Below are 21,762 nucleotides of genomic sequence, written 5' to 3' on the forward strand. Positions count from 1 at the left end.
GTTGTTTAACTGGTTCTTTTATTTTTATATTTTCAAACCCGATTTGTAACACTCTTCAGAAAGTCAAAGAGTACAGAAAAGGAGCCGCATATAAACCAGAGTAAGTAATTCATAATAATTAATAAACAAATGTTTTATTCAGACTCCAACTGTTATGAATTCAAGACAGCTGTATCGTTTGGCTGGCAGTTTTGTGCTTTGGCTGCAATAAGTTTCGATTTTTGGCTCAGAAATGGACAGGGATGCCATTTTTAGCTTTCTGTCTGGAATACAAAAGGATGCTTTAAGACATCTGAAGTGTATTAAATCTCACAAGCTGGTTCTTATTTTGAGCTTCAATGTGTTTCCAATCCCACTTTGAGGACTTTACATGGCTTTTCTCATTCCTCTGCAGCTTCCAAATTTGGGAGCCACTCCAATCTCATCCCAACCCAAAGAAAAATGTTAGATCATCATTTCTAAGATGATTAGTGTGGCTGACTGTAGCCTGAAGCCTCTGGTGAACGATTGAGGGGAACTATATAAGTTTAGTCTAACAAAGAGAAGGAGTAGGGGTGACATAATAGCATCTTCCAATATTTGAGGGGCTGCCACAAAGAAGAGAGGGGCAATCTATTCTCCAAAGCACCAGAAGGCAAGACAAGAAACAATGGATGGAAAACAATAAAAGACAGAACCAACCTAGAACTAAGGAGAAAGTTCTTGACAGCTAGAACAATTATCCAGTGGAACAGCTGGCCTTGTGGATTCCTGAGCTAACATGACTGGAGGAGGAATTCTGGGAGTTGAAGTCCACAAGTCTTAAAGCTGTCGAGTTTGAACACCCCTGATATAGAAGGGTCCTCCAAACTAGCAGATGACCCATGTCTTTGGAGAAGGCTCCAATGCTGGGGAAAAAGGAAGGGAAGAGAAGAAGAGAATGATCAGGAGTCAGTTAAATGGAGTCAGTTGCAATGGTCATGGGTGTACCATTGGAGGATCTGAAGGATCAGGCTAGGGGAGGATCATCATGGAGAAGATCGATCTATGTGGTCACTAAGAGTCAACATGGACTTGATGGCACATGATCAGTCAGTGAGAAGACTGAGTTCCTTTGATACATCCATAGTGCTGGGAAAAGTGGAAGGAAAAAGAAAGGAAGATCAGGAGCAAGGTGGATGAACTCAAGTATAGTAGAAGTGCGAACACCATTGGAGGTCCTGAAAGACCAGTTAAGGGACATCTCATCATGGAGAACATCTACTTATGTGGTGGCTAAGAGTAAAAAAAAACTTGATGGCACATAATTGTGGATGGGCTCAGTCACAGTAGAGATGGGGACACCACTAGAAGACTTGAAAGATCAAGAGAGGGTCTCCATCTCATTATGGAGAACATCTACCCATGTGGTGACTAAGGATCAAAACCAACTAGATAGTACATAATCATGGATGGACTAGGTCACAGTAGTGAGGGGGATACCATTAGAAGACCTGAAAGACCAGGTGAGGGACATCTCATTGTAGTAGAACCCCTGCTCACAAATGCTTCTGACCATGACCAAAACGGGTTCCAACCCAAAAATTCACAAAATTTTTGAATCCGGTCATGAACATATACTCAGGTAGCAATCAAACACGACCACTGACCCAGAAGTTCCTGAAGACAAAACATTAGAAGACGAATTTATGGAATGAATCATGGTCGTGACCAGAGGTTCTAGTGGGGACACCACTAGAAGACTTGAAAGACCAGGAGAGGGACATCTCAGTATGGAGAACATCTACCTATATGGTACTAAGAGTAAATACAACAACACTTGATGGCACATAATCTTGGATGGACTCAATCAAGACCAGTAGTGTCGGGGGTACCTTTAGAAGACCTGAAAGATCAGATGAGGGACATCTCATCATGGAAAACATCTACCTATGTGGCAGCTAAGAATCAAAAACAATTTGATGTCACAAATCAAGATTACAAGTACCATTGTCAACTAAAAAAAAAATAAAAACTCCTTTGGTTGTTTTAGTTGCCAGCAGAAAGGGAGTGTGTGAAAGCAGTGCATTCCTCAAATGCCTTAGATAATCACCTTGGCAGCCCAAAGCTGTCCATGCACAAGACTTTTACTGGAGAGCATGATTGATGACTCTTGTCTATGGAAGTGTCCCATTGGAGAATATACATCCAGGGGGTGGGAGAAGACCAGAGTCAAGGGGGAAATGAATGATGTATTTTAGTGTTGGCTGCACCCAGCTAACGCCAACATGGCTATTCCTAATCAAACATTATTATTTTTTTAACTTTGAGAGATGTGGCTGGAGACTTATGATTTGAATAGGGGTGGATGTGTTGGAGCCCTGACACCCATAACATGCAAACAGTGAGTGATGAATGTGGAGGTGAAAACTGTGAAAAGCAGACCAATTTAAGAAAAGTGTCCTAGATGGGTGAAAAAAAAAGCCACTTCCTCCTGGGGCGTCCCCCTGAGACGGTTGCATCAGTCTTTCCCCATTCAAAGCCCGACCCATTTCCTAGCAATGAATGAGCACATATAATACTAGAAAAGCTGGAGTAAGAGCCTGCCTGTGGATGGGTGGGGGGTCTTTTCTTGATGCCAGAGCCTTGGCTGAGGATAACACAAGTCCAGTAGTTGATGGGCGGAAAACCCAGGAGTCTGCAAGGCCAGAAATAGAGTAGGCGAAAAAAAAGAAAAACCTTATAAAGGAATTGTAGGGCCCAGGAACAAAAGCGTAGATCTATTACAGATGATTAGCCTACAGCAACTGAAGATGTACTAACAGGCTGAAGGGTTACAACTGTAGGTTTGTGGCTGTGTAGCTACTTGGAGCTGAGTTGATTTCAGAGTAGGTCTAGCTTTAAAAGGAGAACGCAGAATCTGCCAGTCAATCCAAAGATTCACAAACTTGGATGAAACCCAAGAGCTTCCCAAAGCTGCCTAGCAACAGTACAGGTGCTCCTTGACAACCACAATTGAGCCCAAAGTGTCAATAAGCAAGGCAATTGCTAAGTGAGTTTTGTTTTGCTCCGTTTTACAACCTTACCGCAGTTGTTAAGTTAGTAACAAGGTTGTTAAATGAATCTGGCTTCCCTATTGACTTTGCTTTTCAGAAGGTCGCCGAAGCTGGTCGCATGACCTTGGACACTGCAACCGTCATAAATACATGCCAGTTGCCAAGCCTCTGAATTTTGATCACGTGACTAAGGGGATGCTGCAAGTGTGTGAAAAACAGTCATAAGTCACCTTTTAGGGGCCCTTGTTACTTTGGTCACTAAATAAATAGCTTTAAGTCAAGGACTATCTGAAATGTTTACTAACTAGAATGTATATTAAATATGCAGAGTATACTGTATATCAGGTATTAAGTAAGAGATACTTTTGTAATTATACTTAGGTTTCAACAGGTGGCGCTCTGTTGCTGACCATGTCTAGGCTCAGAAATTAAGTAGGGTCAGGCCAGTTTAACACTTGGATGGGAGACTCTCAAGCCAGTAGACCAGCAAGATAAGAAAACCAGAAAAAACAATAGCAAATTGTTTCTATGTTGATCACAGATATGTCCAGCTAACCTCAAGTTGGGAGGATTTCCTAAATCACATCACATTCTTTTTATCAAGTGTCTTGATGGTTCTGCTCGTAGGGCTTGGCTTTGCTTGTCAGAAGGTCAGAAAAGATGATCAAATGACCACCACACCGCAGCCCTCATAAATATCAGCCAATTGCCAAGCGTCCAAACTTAGATCATGTGGGGATGCTGCCACGGTCATTAAGTGTGAAAAATGGTCACTTCAGTCATTGAACAAAGGTTTGTAAGTCAAGGACTGCCTATATGGGAAGATACACTCATAGTGTTTGCATTGTTGTATTCTGGAGCAGATGTAGCTTTGGATGGGCCTCAAAAACAGCCCCATGCAACTTATTTTGCAACAGTCCACATGTAACAGTTGAGGGACTTCTAGAACCATCTAGACAATGGTGTCCCTTGGCCAATGCTGCTTTTCAGCTTTGGATAGAAGCTGTAAGTCTAGGAGGACCTCCAAATTAAACACTACTTTGCATTTTTCCTGGAAATGCTACTTCATTCAGAATGAAAGACGCAGAGTCTGAGGTTGTGGGGGAACATGGAACACACACACAATTGGTTATATCAAAGTTGATTTTAATCCTGTTCCTCCTCATCCAGACCTGAACAGCCTCCAGGCGCTTATGCAAGACCTCAATGGTATCACTCGGCAACTGTGGTCAAAGCGTACAGCAAGGAATCATCCTACCGATGGCACTTGACCCCGTGTTTGATGGATGACCCTGTCCAACAGATTCATGTCGATGGTAAACAAGACAATATGAGAATGTGAAGCCCTGAGGCATCTACAAACCAGGAGCTCCATGAAGGACTTCAACCCATCTGTCAACAGACTGGAACTGGTTGTGGAGAACCACCAGCACAGTCTGAGGCCCTCACTGATCTTCACAGATGATCCATGTTTAATTTATTTATATTTACACAGAGTGCGTTCTCAGGTGGCGGATTGGGGGCCCCTACCAAGTATGGTTTTTATGCTGTAATGGTGAGTTGGAGGGAATCAAATACCTCCCATAGACCAAGAGGACTGGTGAGTGACAGCTGGCTCATCGGTATCAACTGAAGACAGAGACCACATCATTGATCAGAAGTTTAGCACACTGTGTGGTGGCAGCCACTTGAACAATGTGTGTGCAGCGGTATAGAAAGCAAAGGGAAGACTTGTAGACCAGGGGTCTCCAACCTTGGCAACTTGAAGACTTGTGGACTTCAACTCCCAGAATTCCTCAGCCAGCTGGCTGAGGAATTCTGGGAGTTGAAGTCCACAAGTCTTAAAGTTGCCAAGGTTGGAGAACCCTGTTGTAGACTATATATTTCCCAGGAAAATGATGTTACAGGTGGCAAAGCCTAACACAGCCCCGAGGCTGGGCACTCTTAAATGGGGCAGGGGTGCTAAGAATCTCCCAGTCCACTAGAAGCATGATAAACCCAAAACTATTGAAGGCAAACAAGGTCCAGGTAGAACATCATGGCTTCAAAATCTAAGAGACTGGTTTGTGGGAAACTTAGCAGCATTTTTCATGTGGCTGTTGATAAAAATAGGATCACCAACTTCTGATGATGCATATGGCACAAGAAGACACTTACTTGGCCTTGATTTTTATAAATAAGTCAAGGTGGCAAACATACCTAATCCTTTCCTCCTATTTTCTCCCCAAACCTTTGAGCTGGGTTGGGCTGAGGGGTGTGTGTGTGTGAGAGAGACTAGCCCAGTCACCCTGCTGGCCAAGTGCCTAAAGTGGGCCTAGAACTCTTTGTTACCTGGTGATTGACTCAGTCACCCAGCTGGCTTTGTGCCTAAGACAGGACTAGACCTCAGTCTCTTGGTGATTGGCCCAAAGTCACTCAGCCAGATTTCATGCTTAAAGCAGGACTAGAACTCACCGTCTCCTGGTGATTGGCCCAAAGTTACCCAGACAGCTTTCATGCTTCAAGCAGGACTAGACCTCAGTCTCTTGGTGATTGGCCCAAAGTCACTCAGCCTGTTTTCATGGCTAAGAGGGGACTAGAACTCCCAGTCTCCTGGTGATTGGCCCACAGTCACCTAGCCAGATTTCATGCTTGAAGCAGGACTAGACCTCAGTCTCTTGGTGATTGGCCCAAAGTCACTCAGGCAGCTTTCATGCCTAAGAGGGGACTAGAATTCACGGTCTCCTGGTGATTGGCCCAGTGTCATCCAGCCAGATTTCATGCCTAAAGCAGGACTAGAACTCACCGTCTCCTGGTGATTGGCCCACAGTCACCCAGCCTGCTTTCCTGCCTAAGGTAGGACTAGAACTTCCCATCTCCTGGTGATTGGCCCAAAGTCCCCCAGTTGGCTCTCATGCCTATGGCAGGACTAGAACTCACCACCTCCTGGTGTCTAGCCCGAATCCTTAATTACTAAACCACATGACTTCTCCCTTCAATGATCTTTGGCAGTGAAAGTCACCAAGAACTCAAGGGGAACTAAGAAGTTGCAGTAGCACCGCTCTCCATCGTAAGTGGCTGATTTGAGTTTTCCATGTCTAGTTTTAAACCTTATTTTTACATACATGCAAAAAACCCTTTTCAAATGGCTAATTCAATCTAGAGGCACCCGGTTCAGAAAGGGATCCTAGGTTCATGAATAGGATTTTTTTTTACTCCAGGCTCAGAACGACATTATTTGATGTCCAAATTCTTCTCCAGCAGGGAATTAACAGCCTCCAAAATAAACAAACCGAAATTCAATAAAAACAAGCATCTTTGGCTTGTTGTGGTGCTGCTTTTCATGCACTTTGTATCTTTCGATAGAAACCAAGACTCAGTGACCTGTTCAGACAAATGTTGAGGAAAAAAAAATTTGTCCCCCCACGATTTAATCTCGAGTTCACAAGAATTCACCACAGACGCTAGCAGTTTAAAAGGCTGCTCAGATCTTATTTATTAGTTCCCATCCAACAAGTACAAAACGAAAGAAAAATGCCTTAACAAGGCGGCAGTGTGGAAAAAAAGACGTAGTTGTGTTGATCCCCAAGAGAGTAGAAAAGAATGGTGCGTGTGGAATATATATATATTTATCGTTGTCATTTTCATTTTTATAAAAGCCCTACGTCTAAATTAATTGTACTCAGAAGCAGCCTAAACTAGTCTACAGGGAAGGGGAGTGGAAAATGGGCGGTAGCCCCTTAGCGGTCAAATCAGAAGCGTCAGCTGTTGAACGCCGGCCTTCCTCACGCGGTGGGAGCCGGGCTGGTCTTGCTGGGTTCGCTGGCGTGGCGCTTCCTCATGACTTCCTGGGCCAGGTCACAGGTGATCATGCCATTGGCTACCTGGAAGGTTCCTGAGCTGTAAAAATAGCCCAGGTAAGAGCATGTTACTTTTCAGATATGTACTGCTTACGTTACAACTCCATTCTGCCATGTTGTTCTGACCCAGCTCTCGAAACGCAACAAATTCTCTGGCGTGAACTCAAAAGATTCCTTTATTAGGAATGCCATGGCAAAAAGTTTCTCTTGCAGGCTAACAAGTCCACCTGGCCGGAAGGTGAAGAGTTGTCTGCCACACCTATTCAACTCCGCCCCTTGCCTTTTATCCCCAGAGCTAGGGTGGGGCCTTGCTAGGAGCGGTGGCTCTTCCTTCCCAAGGATCGGCTCATAGAATTCCACTGCTCTCCTCTCCTCGCATTCCGGCAAAGTTTCTCTCACAAGCTAACAAGTGTATCCAGCTGGAAGGTGAATAGTTGTCTGCCACACCTATTCATCTCCGCCCCTGCCTTTATCCCCAGAGCTAGGGTGGGGCCTTGCTAGGAGCGGTGGCTCTTCCTTCCCAAGGATCGGCTCATAGAATTCCACTGCTCTCCTCTCCTCTGAGCGTCAGGCACTGAACTCAGCTGTTCCTCCACTTCCTCATCAGCTACCTCCAGACCTGGGGGGCTGTTGACTCTCCACCTGAGGGCTGATGGACGGCCCAGGCTCTGCCTCCGTGTCTCTCTCTCTCTCTGCCAGCTCCATTCCCTCTTCCCACTCGGAGCTCACAGGTTGCCCTGATGCTGACCCTGACCCCCATGTCTCCTCCTCTTCCTCCTCTGATTTGGCTGCTGGTGGGGCCAGCAGCTGACAGGCCACAACACATGTTCACCCCACTCACACGTTAAAATTATCCCACCCAGGTCGTCCTTGACTTACTATCACAATTGGGGCTGGAATTTCTGTCATTAAGTCATTGCGGTCGCATATGATTTTATGATGAACATTATGCAAACCATCATGGTCATTAAACGAATCTGTGGTTGTTAAGCACAAACCACAAGACCATTCTTCTGAATGGAACTTTTTTGGTTTTTTTGCTAGAAACCATCAAAAATGGTTGCAAATCATAATTGCTCAAACACAGGACAGCACAGTTGGCCGTAAATGCGAGCTAATTGCAATCACGTGAACTTCAGGAGGTGTTACAAAGGTTGTAAGTGGGAGGACTGTACCCTTTTTCAGCATCGTTTGTAATTTCAAATGACTGCAAAATGAATGGTTATAAGTCAAGGACTACCTGTAAAGCCCTCCTCCAAGCCACGCCCATCCCACCAGAGGACTGGGGAATTCTGGGAGTTGAAGGCCACCCCTTTTAAAGTTGTCAAGGTTGACAAACTCTGGTCTAATCCCAGCTCACTTACTTCTCTGGAGATTCCGACACAGTTGTCATCACTGGATGGGTGTGTTTTCCAAAGAAAAAACTAGCCCACCAATGTCCAGGATCAGACTTGGGAAGTCCTACAAGGAAGGACAAAACGAAGCAAAAACCAGTTATTAGAAACAGGAAAGTGGTTGAGCTTAGAGACCACTTTGTCTTATCAAATATTTAATTTAATTTATAGCCTTCCGATCCTCTAGAACAGGGCTCTCCAACAAGTGTCAACTTTTAAGACTTGTGGACTTCAACTCCCAGAATTCCTCAGTCAGCCATGTTGGCTGGGGAATTCTGGGAGTTGAAGTCCACAAGTCATAAATTTGCCATGGTTGGAGACCCCTAATTTAGAAACTCAAGGTGGCCCAGAAAGTTCTCCTACTGTTCTTACCACCTCATCCTGGTAGGATACACTGGTTTGACGGAGACACGAAATTACTCAAAGTGTGCTACTTCCTGCACTAAGAATGGATTTACAATGGGTCTTTTTGGTTCTAGATTGCAGGTAGTCCTCAACTTACGACTGGTTGCTTAACAGCTGTTCAAACGTACAACGGACTGCCAAAAGGTATTTACAACCCGGTTCCAAAGTCCGGACAGCCGCCTGCAATTTTGTGACTGTATTTTGGATACTCAGAAACCAGCCACATTTGCCCTTACTTGACTTTATTTACATAGCAGAAGCCAGTTTTTATTTCTAGGTTTTGGTAAAGATGACCGTTCGTGAACAAAGGGTTCACAATTCATGACCTGAGGTTTGCTTAAGGACTGCCACAAAAAGGATCGTACAATCCGGTCTGATCATGTGACAACTGGCTTTACAATCATTATTGGAGGACTCTATTATGGTTGCAAAGTGAGGACTATCTTTCTAGACTCTTCTTTTTGACTAGAGTGAACATGCAAGAGGAAAAGAGGTGAGTGCAGAATGTAATATTTCTACAGCACGTCGGGCTTCGGTTCAATTTAGAGAAGGCCAGCCAGCAAAATCTCTGCCAACAAGATTATTTGCTTATGCTCAAATTTTCTTAGATCCACCCTTCTTCCCTTAGATAACCCCAAGTGAAAGAACTGAAGGTATTTTGAATTATTTACTCTCCTGCCAATCAATGTTAATCACACAAGGACATTTCCATTTCCTTCTTTAGCAAAAGGAAGGGGTAACATAAGAGTCAGCACCATAAGATTGCTGATGGATGTAATGTTTTGGCCAAAGAAGGACTGAGACCAACTCATCAGTTGCACCCAGATGGCAGGAAGTCAATTTTGCATCTGCTTTGAATTTGGCTAGAATGTCCTTCCTCTTCAACCTGAACCAAATTAAAGATGTGCAAAGAAAGCAGAAAAATTAGGTGGATTTACTTCCCCACAAATTCTCCTATTTCTATGGGAAATGACCTGCCAGCCAACATTTTTTTCTTTTTATGACTCCATAGTCCAAAGGTCTTCAAACTTGGCAAGTTTAAGTCTTATGGACTTCAACTCCCATAATTCCTGAGCTAACAGGACTGGAGAAGGAATTCTGGGAGTTGAAGTCCACAAGTCTTAAAGCTGTCAAGTTTGAAGACCTCTGGTTTAGATCATAGATACACCAGGGGCTCCACCATAACTTTGAATGGTCAACTAAGTGACCAGTCACAAGTCGAGGATTTCCTGTTATACTTCAACCTTTCTCCATGGAGCCGTCTTTTCACAAAAAAGTGTGCGCTTAGATGTTCATGCACCTTACATAGCAAAATCAGAATAAATAGCTAAGAACATAGAATGTTCTGAAATCAACGCGCTCACCTCTGAACTTTATAGATACCAAAAAGCTCTCTTATAGAGAGCAAAAAAGACTACAAATACCTAGTTTACAGTCATTGGATTAGAACTGGCTACTGAAAATCTCAGCCACTTTCTCAGCGAGTCTGAATCCAACCAACTTAAACTAAGTTAGTCCTGCTTAAGTGGGACTCCTAGGTCTCAGCTCACCCAAATCCAAAATTGAGAAGAGACTACTACAAGAAAAGCAATCGCAATGCAATGCTTGATAGCACAACATGAGTGCAAACCAATCCAATCCAAGGCCCACTCCAGAGCATAAGCCAATTTCCTGACAATAAATCATCATAAAGCTTCATAAAAAGGATTTAAAAGCCTTTAGTCATATGAGAAGAACAAGCATGTTGATTCAACAGACTATGGATTTAATGGACTATGGATTTAACAGACAAATTTCAAGAAATGAGAGATTTGACCCCAAAAGACAGATCCAGTGCACTGCATGGTGATTTAGTCCAGTCAACATTCACACAATTTGCACTCATATTTATGCGCAAAATTCTATCCCCCATTTAGTAAACATTCCTCTCCATTGACATTCTTCCGGTCGTCTTAGTACATTAAATCAGGGACTTGGATTTGCAAAGGCCTTCAACTCAAAGCGAGAATGAATTTTGGCCTTCTATAAAATACTGACCTGGATGGTGCGGGATGACTTCTCCAGAGTACTCAGCACTTCCACAGGAGCTGTTACTGGAGGTGGAACCCAACCGTCCTGCAGGAGAAGACCAAGCACCAGATTAGCCACAATATTGCTACAGGTAGTCTTCAAATTACAGCCACCATTGACCCCAACATTTCTGTTGCTAAGCAAATGAGTTTTGTCCCATTTTATTCTTCTCTCAAGGGACTTCCAGTAAGCAAAGCCAACAGGAGAAGCCAGATTCACTTAACCACCATGGCAAAGAAATTAAAAAAACCAGATGCAACTCACTGACTGCATTGCTTAGCGACGGAAGGTCCAGTCTCAACTGTGGTTGTAAATTGAGGATTATCTGTACTTAGAAATAAACAATATCCAAAGCCTTTTTCACAGACATTCATTGGGGTCACACTAAGACTTTAAACTGTAATTGCTTACACCAGGGAGGTCCAATCTTGGCAACTTTAAGACCTGTGGACTTCAACTCCCAGAATTCACCAGCCAAGTCCACAAATCTCAAAGTTGCCAAGGTTAGATTCCTCTGCTTTAAACGCTCACCTTGCGTAATGATTAAATGAAATGCATCACGTGTATTATCAATACCATTTTTCAAAAAGGTTGCAATGGAGAGATGTTTGGGGTTGAAAGAAGAAACCCAGAAAACCTTTCCAAAACTAACAACCTGTAGCTTTAAAACCCCATAACTCAGAGCATATCCCGGTGATGGCGAATCTATGGCACGTGTGCCACAGGTGGCACGCAGAGCCGTTTGTGCCGGCACGTGCACCTCAGGCAAACTTACCCCACTGTGCCTGCATACGCCTCACAGCTGATTTTCAGCCTGCTTGAGGCCTTTTTCAGCCTCCCAGAGGCTTGAGGAAAGCCTCTGCTGCCTGAAAAATAATCCCGTTTCATCACTCCCTGTATTTCTGGAAATACCGGAAGTGACGAAACGCGTCTATTTTTCAGATTGCAGAGGCTTTCCTCAAGCCTCTGGGAGGCCGAAAATATGGAGGGGGCGTGGGGGGGCCGCATTGCCTTCTGGATGTTGGCACATGAGTGACCACACAATTTTTGGCACAGGAGCCCACAAAAAGGTTAGCCACAACTGGCATATCCCATCTTCCCACACAAACGCTCCAAAGGTCACAACACAATCCTTTGCAAACAATGCAGCGCACCTCCCACGCTGCCAAGTTTCGCACTAGACCAATGAACTTTACCTTAGTGCCTTTGTGTCCCAAAACTCCACCCAGGGTAGAAAAATAAACAGTGAAGGATTGATTGCAAGAACTTGGACAGAGTTTCAGGCAACCCCCATTCCGATAAGCCTTCAGGTCAGGGAACAGGAGGTGAAGGATTTTCATGTGACCAGCGGAGTCTTAAATTAATCTGATTCAACAGCCGAAATGGAGATCAGCTTCAAAACTTGTTGGATTACTTATTACTAGGAAACGAATGACTTCTTTCTTTGTAAACAAAGTAAGGAAAGAAGCTTGTTTTGGAGATGTTGTTTTTAGTGCCTTCACTGAGTTGTGACAACTATTTGACCAAAGTTCTGCAATTTTCTTGGCAAGATTTCAGAAGTGGTTTGCCATTGCTTCCTTCCTAAGGCAGAGAGGAAGACTGGCTCAAAGTCACCCGGCTGGCTTTCAAGCATAGGGCAGGACTAGAACTCCCAGTCTCCTAGCGATTGGCCCAAAGTCACCCAGCCGGATGCTTAGGTGAGTCTAGAACTCCCACCCCAGTCTCCTTGTGATTGGCCCAAAGTCACCCAGCTGGATGCTTAGGTGAGTCTAGAACTCCCACCCCAGTCTCCTTGTGATTGGCCCAAAGTCACCCAGCTGGATGCTTAGGTGAGTCTAGAACTCCCTACAAAGTGGGGAGTGGGTATAGTAGGACAATCCCCCTTCTTCCCACCCCACTTCAGAGGTATCTAGTCCAAGCAATGTTGATGTGACATGGTGTGCAGATCTGTACCGTACACCCTTCTGAGGTCAACAAGGTAGAAAAAGCCCAGCATGTCCCAATCCTGTTGAGTTTCTTTGACCTGCCATCGGCAAGGGCTAACAATGGGTTTTTTTTCTCTTCTCTTACTTCGATAGTAGTCGTGGGTTGCCACAAGGGAGCCACTGGACGGGATTGCTGCCATGTTTCTTGGTCTTCTTTCTTGCGCAAGTTGTAAATCCTGGGACACATAAGAAAAAAACAAAACATTAAGCCTCTTATCAGAAGGTAGAAAAAACAGTCATAAAACAAATTAGGACTCCCTCCACTTCTCTCCCAAGGCAGAGATATGTCTAGTACCTACTTAGTAAGGCTTAGTAAGACCACACACCTAGACTACTGCATCCACTTTTGGTCACCACCCTATAAAAAAAGATGTTGAGACTCTAGAAAAAGTGCAGAGAAGAGCAACCAGGATGATTACGGGACTGGAGACTAAAACATACGAAGAACGGTTGCTGGAATTGGGTAATGTCTAGTTTGATGAAAAGAAGGACCAGGGGAACTGTGATAGCAGTGGTCCTGTGATGACCCGGAGTGTAACACAAACGTAATAAAATCCAAAACGTAAATAAATGTTCTTTAATGCCTCCAACTTGGCCCCACTGTTCAATAATTCTCAGTTGGAGATTAAACTTATTCAAAAATAGTCTTCAAAAGAAAGCAATACAATCCGAACTTAATGAACAGATAGAGGTGAAATAAAAAAACAAAACAAACTACAATGAAGGAATTTCCACAACGGACCAGAATAAGTAATTACCAACTTCAAGGAGATAACAAGGCACGGTCTGTTGGAAGGTCTCCAACCAAGATAATTTCAGCCCAAAATAAAACACGCTTTGCTTCTGGCAACGCTGTGTTTCAACCGTCTCTCTTATATACTTTTCTCCCCAGCTGCAACCAATGAGGGGGATCATGGCCACTTCCTCTCTCGTAAGCCAATTTGTTTCCTTCTCCATTCCTCTCTGCATATCCTAGGATGAAGAGGGGATGGGCCCGGTTCTTCTTCTGACTGCCCAGTCGGCCTCTGCCCTTCCCCAGCCTCCTTCACAACCTCCGGAGCCACACCTCCACTCCCTGTCAGCTGTTCCTCCTCTCCCTCAGAGTCAGTCTGCACCACGGGCATGACAGTTCCAATATTTGAGGGTCTGCCCCAGAGAGGAGGAAGGGGTCAAATTATTTTCTAAAAAACTCGAAGGCCAGACAAGGAATAATGGATGGAAACTGAACAGAGAGAGATTCAACCTGGAAATAAGGAGAAATTTGCTGACAGTGAGAACAATCCACCCATGGAACAGAAGTTGCCTTCAGAAGTTGTAGAAGCTTCATCACTGGAAGCTTTTAAGAAGAGACTGGACTGCCATCAGTCAGAAATGGGATAGGGTCTCCTGCTTGGGCAGGGGGTTGAACTAGATGACCTACAAGGTCCCTTCCAACTCTTATTCTATCTTCGAGACAGATACGAAAAAGTTTCTATTGGTAGGCCACAAGATTTACAGCTAATCCTCGACTTACAACAGTTTGTTTAGTGACTGTTTGTAGTTACAAAGGCACTAAAAAAGTGACTTATGAGTTTTTCAGACTTACGACCTTCGCACTTGTGATCAAAATTCAGATGGATTCATATTTACGATGACTGCATTGTTTCCGTGTCATGGTTGTAAAATGGGGTCTGTCCTAACTTCAACAGTACCTAAGCGATCAGTTGTAAGTCGAGGACTACAATATTTAAGTCTCTGATCCTACAATTACTTCCACGGTTCAAATTTTTATTTTTTTAATACAGAAAATTAAAATGCAAACTCCAAAAGGGAGGAGAAATGGAGATTTTTACAAGGACAAAGCAAAACTAAGTAGACATTTAATAATGTGGATTAAAAAGACTAAAGACAAAAACACAGCAGCCTTACTCCCACCTAGATGAGCACTGACAAATATATTGCAAGAATAATACTTTTCTCACAGGTCTAAGGTTTATAAACTTCTACATCTATTTGCAACCCAATTTGACCTGTTATAACATCCAGCTACTATAATCGTTAACAGTTTAATCAACAATAAACTTCAAAGCCCTCTGTTAACAATTTGTGATTGTAATTAGCTTGTAGAAAGGCTACAATGGTTTTTTTTATCTACTACAAAACACCCCAAGCACCAATTTTAATACAACTGCTTCTCTTTTTTTGTTTGCACACTTTTAAATATTGGGATATATTGGGGGGAGACTGGGATTTATTGGGGTGGTTGAGCTCAGGGAAAGGCCGCTTCCTTCAATGACAAACACTGCATCAGGCTCAGTTAGTTTTTACAGCTACGGGCAATCCTCATTTAGCGACTGTTCTCAGTCACAACAGTGAGGAAAAAGCAACTTGAAAACCAACCCTTGTATCTACCACTGCTTTTCAGCTCTTTAAAGCAGGGTGTCCAACTATAACTTAAAGACTTGTGGACTTCAACTCCCAGAATTCCTCAGCCAGCAAAGCTGGCTGAGGAATTCTGGGAGATGAAGTCCACAAGTCTTAAAGTTGCCAAGGTTGGACATTCCTGCTTTAAAGCGAACGAAACCTAAGCTGTTTTGACCCAAACCTGGTTCCAGGAGAGCAAACACAAGACCCAAATAGCAGCACAATCTTTTAAGGTTTCATTTACGAATCCTGTTTCTTCACAGATAAAAGGCTGCCTCCCACTAATTAGCTCTGAGAAGGAAGAGACCTTGCCAAGTTTTTTGCAAGGCTGCCAAGAACAACAGATAAAGTTCCTAAACAATAAATCAAAGAGACTCTAAAACTCAGATATTCCTAATGTCCACCAGGCTCCAGTATCAAACTTATTTGCCTCCTGCAAAGAACTGCAGTTTCTCAGCTGGCTTTTATCTTCTCAGGATGGGGCCGTTACCTTGCAGCCTTACTCCCGAGTCGCCTGTGCTGCTGCAGCTGCTCTTTCCTTCGAGCAGCCCTGTGCGCACGCGAACTTTTGGCCCAGGCTCCTCGGGGCCTCTTCCTCACAGCTGCTGCCAGCCTCCACAATCTCCAAAGGCAGCACTCGATTCCCTGATGGTCCTGGCCCTCATCCCTGCATCACACGCAGGCCCCTCATCTGAGTCCTCGCTCTCCGAGACCTCAGCCATCCACACCTGCTGCCGGCAAACCACAACAAAAGCACACTCCCAGTGGTGCTTAGCGACTGCTCTGCTTAACAACCCAGTTGTCTTAGTACCCCTTTGAGGCCACTAAGCAAGGACTATCTATATATATATCGGTTAAATTGTCAGCCATCTTGCCATTTTTTTCCCTCATTAAAAGTTGCTGTGACTGACAAAGACAACAACTCAGTCTGTAAACACGCACTCACAGACAAGACACACATGTACATTTTGGAAAAGCCAGGCTTCTAATTATTTAGGTGGGGTTCCCCCTTTCTAGACAGAGTGACTTAGTAGGGCTTAAGACATAAAAGGCTGTGAGTCATCCTGCGATCTGAATCATTCCCACAGTAGCTGGCAACCCCATGCTACGCCTACTCAGTTGTTGCTGAGTTGCTAGGATTCAATGCCACCTCAGCCTAAAATTCTGACTAACTCCACTTAAAACGAGGGAGTAAATCCCAAGCACCTCTTTGAAGATGGAAGCGTCGACACATTTTCTTGTTTGCACTGGCAGATTTCAAGGGGACCTTCGCACACTCTTAAAGATGGGTGCTTCTCTGTAACTTGGATTAGCAAATCACAATCCATCAGAATAGACGCTGGAAGGGATCTTGGAGGTCTTCTAGTCCAGCCCCCTGCTCAAGCAAGGAGATACTATACCATTTCAGACTAGTGGTTGTCTAGGCTCTTCTTTAAAACCTCTACTGTTGGGAAGTTTCTTCTTAGTTTCAGGTCGCTTCTCTCCTTGATTAGTTTCCATCTGTTGTTTCTTGTTCTGCCCTCTGGAGCTTTGGAGAATAAATTGATCCCCTCCTCCTTTCTTTGTAGCAGCCCCTCAAATACTGGAATACTATCATGTCACCCCAGTCCTTCTCTCTAGACTAGCCAAACCCAAACCCTACAACCGTTCTTCCTATGTTTTAGTCTCCAGGACCTTAAATCATCTTCGCGGTTGCTCTTCTCTGCACTTTTCCCAAAGTGTCAATATCTTAATTATCTACGTTAAATCAAACCACAAAGTACATTAAACTAACCACTACCAGTTCAACTTAATTGGTTCTCCAATTCTAATAGAGGAGCAGACACTTTTCAGGATATATTTGACATTTTAGTGCCGTTTAGGAAGTCCATTCTAAAGGAAAAGGTGAGGGCAAATAAATATAAAAAAAATAAAAATCAGGTTTAAATCAATTTGGGTTAAACATTCTTTTGTATTCCGTTAATTTTTTTTTCTTCTACAGGTAGTCCTCAACTTATGACCACAATTGGTTTCTGACACTAAGTGAGACATTTGTTAAGTGAGCTTTGCCCTGATTTACGACCTTCCTTTCCACAATTGTTAAGTGAATCACTGCAGTTTTTAGTGACATGGTTAAGTGAATCTGCCCCTCCCCATCGACTCTGCTTGTCTGAGGGTCTCAGAAGATGATGACAGAACTCTGTAACCGTCATATGAGTCAGATGCCAAACAGCCGAATTTTGATCACGTGACCAGGGGGAATATTGCGACGGTTGGGAAAAAGTCAACAGAAAAACCAGATTCCCTTAACAATAGTGCTACTATCTCCACAAACGCAGTGATCCACTTAACAACTGTGGCAACAAAGGCTGTAACATGTGGCCAAAATTCACTTAATAACTGTCTCACTTAGCAACAAAAATGTTGGGCTCTATTGCGGTCGTAAGTCAAGGGTTACTTGACCTCTGCTGACTAGGCCTGAAAAACAAGGGAACGCCGCTTGGTTTGCAAGATGGAAAATAATCTTTAGTTACTCAATAGGTTAGGTATGAGTAAAGTACAATTACAGGGTGAGAGGAGGAAGAAAACAGGTCAAGTGGATATTAGGAAGGAGGAATTCCGTGGGTCACCTTTGGAAGCCTCGGCAGCTATATAGGCAGTCCTTGACTTACAAACATTTGTGTTCTGACCCAGATTTGTCAAACGAACTTAAACACAAACTCGTTTTCAAAACAAAACGTATTTTATTGCAACGCTGGGAAATGCTTTAATTCCCAGCCAGGACTAAACAGTTCCCCAAGATAAGCACACGCCTTTCAGTGCTGTGGAATGCTGCCCAAAACAGAAATCTCCAATTATACAGAAACCAACCCAACCAGAGTTTCAAAGAGGACTTGGAATCTATCGAACTACTTTGCTTCCTGCAAAGCTTTCCGTCATTGAGGTCTGACTTTTATCCCTTATGGGAGGGGCAATCACCTCCAAGCCTTACTCCCAAGTCGCCCCTTCTGCTTCAGCTGCTCTCGCCTTCTAGCAGCTCTGTGCACACGTGCACTGGGAACAGGCTCCCCTTGCTCCTCTGCCTCGCTGCTGCCAGACTCTGAAAGCAGCACCCCACTCCCAGATGGTCCTGGCCCCATGTCTTCATCGGATGCAGGACCCTCGTCCGAGTCCTCTCCAGACTCCCTGACTGGTCCCCATTCTTTCCCTCTGTCCGGTTCCACTACCATCTGCACCGGCTGCTGACGAACCACAACAGCAAAGTGGAAAATAATCTCTAATTACTCAATAGGTTATGTATGAGTAAAGTACAATTACAGGGTGAAATGCAGGAGGAAAACAGGTCAACTGGATAGAAGGAAGAAGGAATTCCATGGGTCACCTTTGGTCACCTCAGCAGCTACACAAGCAGTCCTTGACTTACAAACATTTGTTTAGCAATCCTTTAAAGTTACAACAGCACTGAAAAAAGCAATTTATGACTTTTCCTTGCACTTATGACCATCGTAGCATTCCCATGGTCTCAAAATTCAGGCACTTGGCAACCGGCATGGTTCTATGACAGTTGCAGCATCCTGGGGTTCTGTGATCACTACTTGGGACCTTCTCAGCTGGTTTCTCACAAGTAAATGGGGGACATCGGATTCATTTAACGACCATGACTCACTTTACAACTGCAGTACGCCTGCAAAGACAAAGCTACCTTAAAGAATTGCTCTTCTAGCCCAACCACCCTGCTCAAGCAGGGGACCTTATACCAGTGGCGGCTAACCTTTTTCGGCTCCCGTGCATCTGCCCATGCAATTCCCTCCTTGCGCACGCACCTTTGCGCATGATTTCCTCACGTGCCATGTGTCTGTGCATGCGTGCAATTCCCTCACGCACCATGTCTTTGCCCATGCGATTCTCTTGCACGGCGCACGTCTGCGCATGCACATGAGATTCCCCTCACGCGCAGCGCATCCCTGCACACCCCTCCGCCCCCTGTGCATGCGTACCAGATGCCCAACAACCAGCTGTCGGGCGGTGGTGCATGCATGTGCAGTGGGGCTCTTCCAGGCGACCTCTTGCGTGCTGGGGGAAATGGCTCTGCGTGCCACTTCCGGCACGCGTGGCATAGGTTTTGCCAACACAGCCTTATACCATTTCAGACAAGTGACTGTCCAGTCTCTTGTTAGAAACCTCCAGTGTTGGAGCATTCACAGTTTTTGGAAGCAAGTTTTTCCACTGGTTCATTATTCTCACTGTCAGGAAATTTCTCCATAGTTCTAAGTTGCTTCTCTCCTTAATTAGTTTCCATCCATTGTTTCTTGTCCTGCCGCCTTTTGCTTTGGAAAATAAGTCGACCCTTTCCTCTTTGTGACGGACCCTCAAATCCTGGAAGACTGCTGTCATGTTCCCCCCTTAGTCCTCCTTCTCTCTAAACATCCCCAGAGGATTGAAGCACCCTCTCAATTTACCACCAGAAAAGGAGAACTTGGGTCTTAAGAATAATAAACCTTCCAATTTGAGTCATTTAAAATGCAGCTGAGTTCGAAGGGGAAGGCTGAACTGATTCTTGCTTCACTTCTCTTGTGTGTGCCTTTTGTTTGACTGAAGGAAGAGAAACCTCCGATCTGAAAAACCGGAATAAACTGGCTTACCGCCTGCTTACTTTAAAGAAACTGCCTCCGCTCGGTTTTTTTTGTTTTTGTTTTTTAAGCACACAGCCTTTGCATTTAGCAGAATGTGTGGTTTTTTCGTGCGCGCCGCAGGAAGCACTGGGAGAAGAAATCGCGCATGGTGGGTTTTTTTTTTTTAAAAAAAAAACCGAATTAGTGTAAGACTCAAAAAAGCGAGTTAGCATTTTTGTTCTTGTTTTTGTCCTTTTATACTGCTCGGGTTTTTCACTATTTGGGGCCAATATGGCCACCAGACAGCCGTCAGCCAAATAAACCCGGCGGCTGGTCAGAATAACTAAAAATACTTCTTTCCGATATAACGCAGATTAACTATTAACATTATGATGGGGTGGGGGCGGGGGCAGAGAGTAAACAAGGCTGCCATCCTGGCGAGCAGCCGCTTCAAGGCGAACGGATTTTAGAGAGGTAAAATAACCTTGATAAATATTCCACCCGGGTCCTCCCGCCCCCCAAAAGACCCCCCCCCCCGTTTCAGTGGTTTTTGACGGCTACCGAGAAAAGCGGAAACCCGAATGGAACGTTGAGACACAGAATGGAACGCTGAGACACAGAATGGAACGTTGAGACACCGCATGGAACGCGGAGGGCCGGAATGGAACGTTTGATGAAAGCTCAGAACGTTCAAGCCGCACGTCCTCTTTTCCGATCCGGAGGGACGGTCGCGAAAGCGGTGAGGAAAAAAAAAAAACCAGGACACGTGTCGCCGGTCAGGCTTGGGAACGACCACCGCTAAGCGAAACCGACACGTTTCTTTTATTTTAGTTTCTAACAAAACAGAACATACCGACCCAACGGGCGCCCCCTTCGCCTCCCCTTGCAGGCTCAAACGTAGGACCCCCCGCGATCATTTTCGCTTTCCGCTACTTATCGCCACCACCCTCCCCAGCCGTAGTAGCATCCCGATCCTAAAGGTGTAAAAGCTGGGTCTTGAGCCCAATTCCAAAGCTTAAGTTCTCGGGACTTCGGCTGGGACTGTCAAAAGACGCGCTTGCAACGGGAGAAACCGAACTGAGCTAAGATTGACTCCGGAGTAGTTAGGCGTGAGTAATGCTCGTTCCTCACCAGTAAGCACCCTTTCCCCCCCACCCCCCCAATTCACGGATCCTACTCCCCAGAAGTCGCATTACAAACCGGAACATTTATAGGACTATAAAGCTACGGACCCCAACCGGAAGAGGTCCGAAAACATGGCCGCGCCTTGACGATTCCCGGTTTGTGTCTTGTGTGTGCGTGTGTGTCACAAAGCGTGCCAGGATTCGCCTGGCACGTTTCCTTCGCTCTCCTTTTCGAGTCCAACCCTGGTTCCGAGCCGCCCTTCAATCTAGGGGGTGGGGTCCGATCCCTCACCCCACCTCTCCAACACATCCCCGTGCTTGACACGTGTCGAGTTTAGGACGTTGTGTGAACGCAGCCCCTCGCGCTTTCCCGGGCAAGTTAAGCCGTTTAGGCGCTAGGGGCTTCCACGCGCGAGAAACAGAGGCGTTCTCTCTCTCTCTCTTTCTCTGTCACATATACCCCAACGTGGGAATCCTTACGTGGAAGGAAGGGACCGAAGACACAAAACCGGGGGCAAGAGTTTGCAAAGAAGCCCCCCCCCCGCCTTACCTTGAAGTCTTAGTGCTGCGCCCAGCAGAATCCCGACGGCTTGAGACCACAGGTGACCTGGCTCAGGAAGGCAACCGCTAGGCGGGCGAGCCCATTTGCGAAGGAGCTGCTGCGAGTCTCCACGTCCACGAAAAACACCCAGGCGATGATGGTTTAAAGGCGGAGGGCGGCGCGGTCGCCTTTATATAGGCAAAGCCCGGGCTGGGTGCCTGCGTCAGCTCAGGCCACGCTCCCTTCTCCGACGAGGCGGCGAGGGAGCCTCCCCACCGGCGCTTCTCGGCTTCGCGGGCCGATCTCGCCCTCTTGCGGCCGCTCGGTGAGCCACGGAGCCCGGTCTTGGCTTGGAGGAGGTAAGAAGCCGCCTTCGGGGGCGAGTTGGGGGCGAG

At 45.2% G+C, this 21,762-nt stretch overlaps 1 protein-coding gene across 1 annotated transcript; it reads right to left on the reverse strand.

The window, feature by feature from the left end:
• Window positions 1-6,464: 6,464 nt before the first annotated feature.
• On the reverse strand, window positions 6,465-21,531 carry PPDPF (pancreatic progenitor cell differentiation and proliferation factor). The gene is made up of 5 exons (XM_026697361.2): window positions 21,377-21,531; window positions 12,793-12,883; window positions 10,690-10,767; window positions 8,218-8,314; window positions 6,465-6,893 (listed from the first exon to the last, which is right to left on the reverse strand). Exons 2-5 carry the CDS (start codon window positions 12,845-12,847, stop codon window positions 6,779-6,781), a joined length of 345 nt encoding a protein of 114 aa, XP_026553146.1. The 5' UTR covers window positions 12,848-12,883; window positions 21,377-21,531; the 3' UTR covers window positions 6,465-6,778.
• Between the last annotated feature and the right edge of the window lie 231 nt (window positions 21,532-21,762).

This window comes from Pseudonaja textilis, chromosome 3, assembly GCF_049901715.1.
Source record: "Pseudonaja textilis isolate UNSWEBS1 chromosome 3, rPseTex1.2, whole genome shotgun sequence".
Classification (NCBI taxonomy): Eukaryota; Metazoa; Chordata; class Lepidosauria; order Squamata; family Elapidae; genus Pseudonaja; species Pseudonaja textilis.